The sequence below is a fragment of the Furipterus horrens genome, unplaced genomic scaffold (assembly GCF_987537825.1).
Source record: "Furipterus horrens unplaced genomic scaffold, mFurHor1.1.pri manual_scaffold_41, whole genome shotgun sequence".
NCBI lineage: Eukaryota > Metazoa > Chordata > Mammalia > Chiroptera > Furipteridae > Furipterus > Furipterus horrens.
Genome location: NW_028327211.1, coordinates 288,656 through 299,905, shown reverse-complemented (window position 1 = coordinate 299,905; position 11,250 = coordinate 288,656). Strand labels below are relative to the sequence as shown.

General features: G+C 43.0%; 1 protein-coding gene across 1 annotated transcript; it reads right to left on the bottom strand.

The window, feature by feature from the left end:
* Window positions 1-496: 496 nt before the first annotated feature.
* Window positions 497-10,794, bottom strand: LOC149990025 (proline-rich protein 11-like). The gene is made up of 4 exons (XM_090265703.1): window positions 10,642-10,794; window positions 3,308-3,458; window positions 2,953-3,075; window positions 497-739 (listed from the first exon to the last, which is right to left on the bottom strand). Exons 1-4 carry the CDS (start codon window positions 10,695-10,697, stop codon window positions 497-499), a joined length of 573 nt encoding a protein of 190 aa, XP_090121829.1. The 5' UTR covers window positions 10,698-10,794.
* Window positions 10,795-11,250: the final 456 nt, after the last annotated feature.

Here is an 11,250-nt window from a genome sequence, read left to right as displayed (position 1 = left end):
CCCTTGGCAAATAAGAAAATCTAACAGAGGCTGGATCTCCCACCTAATAGTATTGTACTTTAGGACCCTCCGACTCTTTTTATTCTAAGTTCATTCACTAAGCCATCCTCTGTTCTTAATTTGGTTTCCCAGGGAGGTTTTCCTTTCGGTTAAAAGATATGCTCACAGTTTTCAAGGGAAACAAAATGGTTTAGTTGAAGAGAAAAAAAAAAACAGATATGCTGAGAAACCAACAGAAACCTTCCACTCCAACAAGTTTCATTTGTGTATCCTTACAAAAAAAAAATCACTTTCACTTCTATATCCAACTTTTGTGAGTTCCCAGCGGACTGTGTTTTTCTAAACACAATAATTGACATAATTAAGATATGGAATAGAAAAATATATAGCTTTCCTGTCCAAGTCCTTAGCCCAGTTTAAAGGGACACGTGTCTTTACTGCTCCATTACACACTGACCAATACACCCTTTTACTAGGTGGTTTTACCTGAAGTACTTTATTTAGTGAGATTGGATTTTCTGAGCAGCAACAGCGCTGTGGGTGGTGGAGGCGGAGGCAGAGGCGGGGGCGGCGGGGGAGCAGGAGGAGGAGGAAGAGAGCCCGCCGGCTGTAGCAGTGCGGCAGGAACAACGGCCCGGGATTCTCCAGGGGGCGTCAGCGCACAGGCAGGCACATTTGTAAGTTTACCGCTCCTGTAACACGTTTGACCACAGCTTGGACAAGAATTTTCTGAGATGATCTGAAAGAAGACATTACATCTAGCAAAGGAATACCAGATTAATTTGCTTCTTGTAGCTGAGAATCATTAAAATAGTAGCTCCTATACTGAACACCTTCTCAGTATACCCTGTGCTTCATAATATTTTCTCATTTATCACATGCTTGTTTGTTCATTCATTCATTCATACCATGGGTCAATGTGAGCCCTGCCTGCCACCTCACGGAGCTGACAGTCGGGTGAGGAACACAGACACTAAACGCACACAAATAGAGTCGAAGCCAAACAAAATAATAACTCAGTAGGAGTGATGAAGTGTGCTGAGAGCACGGAGAGTGAGAAGACCGGGGAGTAACCGTTAGCCACAGTCTCGAGAACAAATTCAGATTTACCAAATGAAGGCAGATACGGACTGGTGAAAGGAGGTTCCCAGCAGAGGGAAAAACACTTAGCAGCCAAGAATACAGTATATTTAAGGAATTGATAAAAAGGCCAAGGGCTGTAACATGACTCTATGAACTGAATTTTGTATGTCCCCCACCCCCAATCATGTGTTGAAGTTTCAACCCCCAGTACCTCAGAATGTATTTGGAGATAGTGTTCTTTAAAGAGGTGATTAAGTTAAAATAAGGCTGCCAGGGTGGGCTCTCATCCAATCTGACTGGTGTCCTTATAAAAAAGGAAGTTAGACTATACAGCAAACACCAGGGAAGGTGAAAACACCATGTGAGGACAGTGTAAGAACGCAAACGATAGTCAGAGGCCTCAGGAAAAAAACAACAGCAACCAACCAACCTTGATTTCAGACTTCTAGCCCCCAGAACTGTGAGAAAACAAATTTCTGCTATACAAGCCACTCAGTCTTTGCTACTTTGTTATGGCAACCCGAGCAAACGAATACAATGACCCTGTGAAGGAGAATGGTGTATTAGTTTCCTGTGGCTGCTGTAACAAATTATCACAAACTTGGTGGCTTAACATAATCAGACTTCATTTTCTCACAGTCCTGGAGCCTAGAACTCCAAGATCAAGGTGTCAGCAGGGCTGTGCTCCCTCCCAAGGCTCTTGGGAAGAATCTGTCCCTTGCCTCTTCCAGCTACTGGTAACTACCAGCACTCCTGGGATGAGGCCGTATCCCTCTGATCTCTGCCTCTGTGGTCCCGCTGCTCCTCCTTTTCCACGTGTTCTGCTCTGTGTGTTTCTTTTATAAGGACATTTACCATTGGACTGAGGGTCTACCCAGGTAATACAGAATGACCTCCTCAACTCAAAATCCTTAATGTTATCTGCAGAGACCCTTTTGTCCTAAATAGGGTAGTATTTACAGGATCCAGGGATTAGGGCTTAGACATATCTTTTGGGGGGCCACCATTAAGCCCATTACAGATGGCATCATTCCCGTTTCATAGATGATGAAACTGAGGCCTAGAGGTGTGAGGTGATTTGTCTTCCCCCCTTTGGCTAGTTCATCCTGAGGTATAAATTCTGGGGAAAGGAACATAACCCCAGAAACTTCTCTCCAAACCAATGAGTGTAAAATTTATTCTTTGAGTTTTGGTTGTTGAGAATAGAGGCCTTGCTTAGGAGAGTCTGGAGAGGGTAGATAGTTACAGGGCTTTCTCCTGCCTCTATCAGTCAAGGACGGCCCCGTGCGACGGCAGAGAGGGGACATGTAACGTGGGCAGTCGGCCCCACGGCTGATGGAAGAGCTGAGAAGCACACCGGGGACGGTGAGGCAGCCCGGAAATCAGCAACGGGAGAAAGCCATGAGCGCCCTGACGCTGGGGGCACACAGCAAAGAGCAGCAGAGCCAGCTCTCCGGAGCTCGGTTAACCCAGAGAACCAAGGATGCGGTGGACTCCCCGTGTGGGAGCCGGAATCTGAGAGACAACTACGACCACTGCTGGAGAAATTACCCAACACAGAGAATGAAAGGGAAAAACACCCCGTCTTCCCCCTCTGTCCAGTCTCCCATCAGTGTCTACCGTTAGCCCAGCACCACGGAACCAGGGGACACAGAGCGTGGGAAATACGGCCCCCAGCGGTCAGCATCCCTGCAGTGCGTGGCAGAGCCTCCAAGTTTTCAGGGACGGGTCTGAGGGCAAACAGGTCCGGGACTAGCGCTCTCCTGTAGCCATTCCTTCTTCCAGTGAAAGCGCCTGGGGACGCCTGTGGGAGACACCCCCTTCCTCCTTACCTGATCCCAGACTTGTCTTTTATCCGACGGTACTGACCTTCAGTGCTTCCTGGAGCTTGCACAGTTCACTTTCCAAAATGCAAAACCGTTGTTGCAGACTCTGAAGTGCTTGTTGGCAGAAACGGGAAGGAATGACGGTGTCTTTCAATACGTCTAAACTCTAAAATTCAAAAATACACAAGCTTGACTCTCATGAGCAACAAGATAAGGACAAGGCAAGAGGACAGGAAAGTAGTTCGATGTATGTTTTATAAAAACGAAGGCAGGCATGACGCCACAATTTCATCATATCTGGGCTTAGCCTGAGTGCCATGCTGACCTGAGTGGACACGCATAGCAAGTGTGTAGAAAAACCAACCGTATTGCTGAAAACAGGTACGTCGAACCCATACCTGGGCTATGCAGTTCTGGCACCAGCTGTACATAGACCATCCTCTACTTGTCCAAAGTTTTATTGCATCTTTGATACTGGGAAATTTGAAGTTCCAGGATGAGCTTAACCAACTTCTGCTAAGGGGTATATTTGTTGAAGAAATAACCACTCTGTAGGAAAAACAAAACCAAATAAATTTTTAAAAACTCCTGAGTTGGAATAATAGCCTTTAATTAAACAACAAGCTAGTTTTATAGTATAAGTCAGAAACAGAGGATACCTAACACCCAATTCTTCAGTAAATCCTAGAATTCTAGAAACTGCTTATGCAACAAATATTTGTTGAGTAAATAAACAGCAATAAATAAAATAGTAAATAAATAGGCATCAGGGATTCAGTAATGAACAAAACAGGCAAAAGCGCTACCCTCATGGAGTTTATGCTCTCATGGAAGAAAGGTAAAAATAAAAAAACAAATAAATAAGTAGCACATATGGGTTGTTAGTGAATAAATACTAATAAGAAAAAGATAAAGCAAGAGAGGGGAGATGTGACCCTGGCTGGTGTGGCTCAGTGAATTGAGTGCTGGCCTGGTTCGATTCCCAGTGAGGGCGCATGCCTGGGTTGCAGGCCAGGTCCCCGTTTGGGGGCGCGAGAGAGGCAACCACATCACATGATGTTCCTCTCCCTCTCTCTCGCCCTTCCCCTCTCTCAAAAATAAATAAAATCTTCTTTAAAAATCAGGGGTGGGCGGTGGGGAGGATGTGAAATGTTGGATGGAGGTGAGATTTCAGATAGCAGAGCCAGGGAAGGTCTGACTGAGAAGGGGACTTTTGAGAAGAAAACACCTAAAGGAAGTACAGAAGCTAGCACGGCACAAATCTGGGAGAAGAGCGTTCAGGCAGGGGCAACAGCAAGTGCAAAGGCCCTGAGACGGCAGCCGGAGCTGTTCTGAGGAACAGCAGGGAGGCCTGGATGACTTGAGTGGAGAAATGGAAGGGAAGAGATGAAGAAATAATGTCAGTCACATCATAAAACACATACAAAGGACTTTAATTTTTACTCTGAGAGAGGAAGACACTGAAGAGCCTTATGGAGAGAAGCCGCATGACATGAGTTTGACAGGCTCACTGCGGAGGGGCAAGGGCAGAGGCAGGAGACCAGTGAGGGGGCCTTCTCAACATTCGGGAGAGAGGAGAGGATGGTATCATGATTACTGGTTTTTTCAGGGTCTGTTTGTCATAATGTTCTTCTGTAAAGACAGCTATCACAACAGTGTGTATAAAACACGTCATTGTGACACCTAGTACTCTTTCAACAACACATTTAAGCCCTGAGTCCCAGTCAATAACTGACCAAACTTCACCAAAACTAAGACGTGAATTCTACTATTATTCCTGTCTTTCATCACTTCATTGCCGTATTTATATAATTAAATTGACTAGGAAAAGAGAAAATAGATATTGTGCACTTTCAACACACTACCTTGTGATTATTACTTCACTTGAATTCTTAAACTATGGTTGCCACACAAAATTCAAGGATACTCGGTTAAAATTTAATTCTGATAAATAATAAGCTTTAGTATATTATAAATGCTGCATGGGAAAATACAGAAGTATTCATTGTTTATCTGAAATTCAAATTTAACTGGGAATTCTATATTTTAATTTGCTGGATCTAGTAACTTTATCCTAAACTGATGGGATTTTAAATATTTTCTCTGTTCTACATTGTACCTACCGTTCTGCTGAGGGTGGTGGAGGGGAAGGTGTAATTAGCTTCGACCGAGAGTGAGAGGCTTTTTTTTTCTTTTTGAATAATTTTTTCTCTTTTGTTTTTAGCTTTCCTCTTTGTTGTTTGAACTTAAGCATGATTTCTGTAGAGAAAAATTTTTTTAACATGTTTTCTTGAAGAATACTATAAACATACAGAAAATGTTCGAATCTTGAGTGTATTGTTCAATGAATTATCACAAAGTAAACTAGGACACACCCTGTAACCACCACCTTGATTGGGAAATAGGCCACCACAAGCACCCCAGAAGTCCCCTGATGTAGAGAAAAATTTAAACCCAGATTTAAACAATCTCTAGAGAGACTTTGGCTTTGGCATTACATGACTAATTTTATTTCACTTGTCTCGCTTTTCTTCATTAGGTGACTTTCCCTTTCATTATAACTGAGAAAATAGCTGTAGTTGTTTAATGAATGGTATGCTACTCAAAGGATTTAACGTTCTTTGCCAGTAACATTCATTGAGCATTCACTGTGATAGATGGAGCTGGTAACAGAAGAAAGAAAATTAACCATTTACTGAATGCCCATTTATTTTAGGCACCACATACATTTTCTCAGTGAATCCTCTCTATCCTACAAGACATTATCCCTAAGGAAGAGGATTTTTATTCCCATTTTTATGTAAGAATGCGGCAAGGCTTGGCAAGGTTGAATGATTTGCCCAATGTAATGCAATAATGTATTGTCCTAAGTCCAAACCTCTCAGTCTCCAAGCACCATGTTCTTTCCAATGTTGTGGCACAATAGTTCAGCAGGCGATATACAACGAAATAACAATTACCCCACATCCCAAACCCGGAGATTTCAAAACATTTATTTTAAAGCACTGTTTAAAACTATCTAGTAGACTTAGATTTCATTCTGGATTCCTTTCTTATGAAAATTAAGGTGGAGCTCGCTTGATGTGAAGTTCCAGAGGCCCTCTCTGGGTTTAGTTAGTTGTAGCCCTTGGGGAACAAAGATGTCTTTATTCAAGTAGCAGAACTAAAAATGATCTCAAGGGCTGGTCCTCCTTCCCTTCATACTCACATTTGAATAGGAACAACAGGCCTTTAAAATACACATTCATTTCACTTTGGTTCACCTGGGAACCTTCCAGCACTCGTATGCAGCTCTAAGCTAGCTTGGCTCTCAGGTTCCATTGACAGAAGAACCTGCCCCTGGCCTGCTGGGGGTTGTAAAAACTGAGAAGTGGCCTAATTCCAAGAGCTTTGGACCTGGCAGAGGGCACCCCTAATGGCAATATGTGACAGTGCAAATATCAACAGCCTTCTAGGAGTAAAGATTCTTAACAGCATCTTATTGAACGAATTGCCAGATCTCAAATTAACAGAGCATTCTCCTTCGTCCTTAGAGGCTTGAAAGACACACCAAAAGAGTTTATTTTGTGCTAGGCAGTCAGACAGACAGGAGCAGAGCAAGGACGATGGGCCAGGTACAGTCACCTGGGTGGAATGCAACGGAGAAAAACTGGGAAAACAAAGGACCACGGTCTCAGGGTGACCTTTCCTCCCCAAGCATATTGCTGGTCATGTGGTTTAAAGCCCCTGACCTTTCCTCCACCTGCACAGCACTAGTCCTGAGGTTTTAGAGCCCCCTTCAGAGGAGGAGCACAGGGCAGGAGAATAGCCTCACACGAATCCCCATACAAGCCCTTGCAAAACCACCCTGTAAGCATCAAGCCCTAGAGATAACATCGAAGCATCAGTTGTGTTTCAGCTCCAGGCCCAGAAAAGCAGCAAAACCAGGCAGAGTAACACCTGCCACACTGACCTCAGGACCAGCTGCAATGACTTAATGTCCCCCATCCCTGGGGTGGGCCAATCTGTGGAGACCATGACCCTGAAAGGACACACCTGGAAGGCTGATGAGTATTCTATTGAGATCCTCCCCTGGGGCCTCCCCTAAAGTCCCTGCTCTTAAAAGCCCTTACCAAGGGCTCAGTGTGGCCCTCTCTGTGGAGCATGCCAGTACCTTTCCCCACCGCCTTACCCTGGCACATTTTTCCTGGTCTCTCTCTCTCTCCTAAGCTCCAAGGGCCCTTCTTTTGCCTCAGTAACTTGTTTTCTGAGCCCATTTCTTCTACGGCTCACTTCTTCTACCTTTGTGACTTTCTGAACAAACTTTTTCTTAGGGTTTACCTTGGCTCTGAATTCTTTCTTAGCCAGAACTGAAGTACTGAGGTTGCTGAACCAACGCCTGGACCAACTCCACTCATCTAATACCTGGTGCCGTTTCACCGTCAATAATTTCAATTTTATTATATGACTTTTTCTTTCTGCTGAAATAATGAAGGTTGGCCAAACAGGGACTATTAAATACAAGGGATGTCTGAAGGATTAAGTTTAAAGCAAAAACAAAAAAACTTAACAAAAAATGAAAATACTCTGAATGCAGATATTTGGGAAGGCATCGGAAGAAGCAGCAATCTTGTGGCTGCCTGTAAATAAGGTTAAACAAACCTCATTGAACTCATGCCCACAAATGAAGAAATGTAACTGGAAACCTCTATCCAAGGCCCAGAGTTCACTTGAGATCCCTTGAACCCAAGACTCCCATGGTAACCTCCCCTTCCTTGCCTCCCATCTGCCCCTTTGCAGCCTCCCCCTTCTGTTCCCTCTCTACCCTTGATGTCTAACACAGAGAACTGGCTTCCTAACTCCCACTTCCTTTTCCCCCTCTATTCACCAACGTCTAAGTTATGAAAGTAGGCTTTACAAAGGGGATGCACATTCTGCTTAAACTTGGTGGATGGACTCCATATCTTTATCTCCACTCCAATGGTGTCCTGGAGTTGGCAAGTGCTACATTTCCAGGAAGTCTGCAAGTCAGTTTTAACACATCCACACTTACAATTAAATTCTGTAAAATTACAATTAGATCATCTATTTTAAAAAGGTAATCAGTTGCAAAACGCATCATTATCTAATGATTTCCTATTATCTATGCTCTTGAGGTTGTTTACCTTATTGTACCTATATAGTAAAAAATGCTACAGAATGCTGTATTACTGCTCAGTTTCTCCCCAACTCCACATTCAGTGACTTCACATTGGAAACTTGAAGTTGGCCATGATAGGAGTATTTATACCATTAGTACTATAAAATACTACAAGTTAGAGCTTGATTTGTTATTTTGTTGATTAAGAAAGTGAGGAAGAAAATGTTAATAATGCAGATTAAACTTAAAAGAGTGTCTTGTCTGTGGTCATTACATTGTGAATAGCACAAAAAATTGAGGGATATTATTCTAGTATTTGAAAACGATTATCTGATTTATCAGAGAAGTGGCTTACGTAACTAAAGATAAGTCCTAATCTTTGGGTTTTGCTGTTGTGTTACTCCATAGAGTAAACAAAAATATCAACCAACATTCACATCATCTATTATAACACCAACGATAAAGAGATTCTAAAAGCTTCCAAAAAGAAACAGAAGTCTAGATATAGAGGACTGAGAACAGAATGTCATCACACTTCAACAGCCACACTGGAATTCTAAAGGAAAATGTTTTCCGTCCTAGAAGCTATACCTGGCCAAACTTTCAGTCAAGTGTGAGAACAGAATAATGATAAATTGTGGGAATTTCCAGGGTCATGGTGACCACAAGTCTTGGGAAGACAACTTTGAAGCACGTGTAGGGCAGGGATCAGAAAACCTTTTCTGTAAAGGGCCAGATTACAAATATTTTAGGCTGTACAAGTCATCCGGTCTCTGTTAAAAATCACTCAATTCTGCCACCGTGGCACCAAAACAGCCACAGACAATTCTTAAACAAACAAAGGTGGCTGTGTTCCAATAACACTGAAGTCTGAATTTCATATCATTTTCAAGTGTCACAAAACCTTATTCTTTTGACTTTTTACCCCAACTAGTACAAATTGTGAAACCATTCTTAGTTCATGAGACCTGTAAAAACAAAGTTTGCCAACCCCTGGCTTAGAGCGCACACAGCCAGTGAAGTGAGCAGGCGTATAACAGAGCTTCAGTAACAATGTCTCTAAGGAAAAAAAAGGAAACAGATAAATTACCTAGAGTAGCTGTCCATTCTAGAATTGACTGTACTTTTGTAAAGTTAGGGCCAAATTACTGCTAAGTGCTTTAAAAAATAAGCATATATAAATGGTTAGGAAAGAAGTTGCACAAGAAAAAAATGCAGTCATGCAATACTATATGTTCTGCTGTTACACAATATTTAATAGTGTGAGTAATGAATGTTTATTCAAAAATGATGACATAGGTATTTGGGGTAGAAAGAGAAAGTAGTAGTCAGTAGTTGTCTAAATTTATGTGTCTAATACTGAGAAAAAAAGAGGGGGGGGGAGAAACAGTATTATAAGCATGTTATTTAGAAGCATGGAGGTAAATGCCAGGGAGAATTACAAGAGTAAATAATGTTGCCTTTGGCAAGTGGGAGTCAGGATTATAGGGAGAGACTTCAGAGCACTGCCATTTTTTGTTTGTTTCTCACTACAATAAGCTTTGTTTTAGTAGTTGACAGTTAACTTTTGGTATACATTATTAGCTTGAAAAACAGAACACAGTACCACCATTCTGGAACTGGGCCATCTCTTTCTAGCTCTTTCCTGGTGGTTGTTCCAGTGCCCATGCACTCAAATTTCTCAAAAGCTGATGTATGTCATTCTGGAGATTATTTCTCAAAAAAAGAAAAAAGAAAACTCTAGGAACTAAGTCATCTTTTCTCCTCTTCTCTGGCTCTGTGCATGTGGTTGTGGGAGAAAGAGAGAGAGTGTATATCTTCGGCTCTGGGTCATTGTCACTCTAATAGACTTGTAAATAAATACAGTAATTAGCACATACAGAGAATTTAGAGACTAAGTCAAATCTGTCAGTATCAAAAGGTGCAGTCTGAGATATTCTCAAATTAATGTTACATTGAAATATAACCACAGGTCTATCAAAAATGAAAGATAATAATTCCTACCTGAAACAGGACAAAGGACCCGGCAAGCTAAGTTTTGTTTGTATTATCATTGCTTTATTAAAAGTATTAGATACTCCGTAGAGGACAATTGTCCAACTGAAAGAGTATACAGCAGTCTTCCTCGAGGTTAAAATACATAACTAGTTCCCTTTCCAAAAGAGTAAGGAGACTACCTGGCCCGCCCTGGCCCCAGGGCTCAGTTGGGTGGAGCGCTCTCCCACACACCAGAAGTCTGTGGGCTTGATCCTGGCCAGGGCACTACCTGGGCTGCGGATTTTAGCCCAGGTCGGGATGCAACCGCTCAACGTTTTTCTCTCACTCTCTTCTCTTCTCTATCTCATTCCTTTCCTCTCTCTCTGAAATCAATAAATATAACCCCGGGTGAGGGGTTATTTTTTAAAAAAAAAAAAAAAAAAAAGAAGTATTAGAAACATGGTGAAGGTGGAACCCGGCATGACAGTCTTAACCCCTCAGACCCACACCCGGCTCCATCTCCCCTGGAGTCCAGCCGGTTCCCACCTCCGTAAACCTTAACAACACAAGCAGCCAACAGGCCCAGCCATGGAAGACGCGAGCCCGGGTAACACAGGAAGACATCCCTGCACTTACTGGTCTAAGAGCCTGGGGATTAGATGAAGTCCAGGGAGTGGCCTCGTCCTCGCCATGAAGAAAAATTCAAACTTAAAACCTTACGGTGGAGGGAGCTATCCTAGCCAAGGTCTCTCCAAGGATAGCGTTCCCACTGCCGTACAAACACGGCCTGGCTTGTGATTGGCTGAGAGAGCAGCACGCTCCGGCCAATCAGAGCTGAGGCGCCTCCGGTATGAATGAGGAGAAGGCGGGAGCGAGGGGAGAAGCAGGAGAGGAAAGAAGGTGTGTCGCTCCTCCTATGGGGTTTGTGGAAGCCGTTGTGTAAATTGCAATCTTCTCTGCTGAGCCCTAACTGAGAAATTGAAAGTAGCGATGAGGGTGAAACCAATGAAAAAAGTAAGAGAACAGCAACCAATCTTTCTGTTGAGTTTTGAATCTTTGCCCAACAGGAAAATGTGTTTCATGACGAAAGGCGTTACCTAGTCGCCGTTGGGCGGGTGCCGGTTTAACGGTGGAGCCAACGAATACAAGACGTGAGTGACAGCTGTCCAATAGGGACCCTCAGTGCTAGTTTGGTTTGCAGCTTAAGCGCTGCTTGCCCTGGGTGTCTTCTGCTCTCTCAAATTA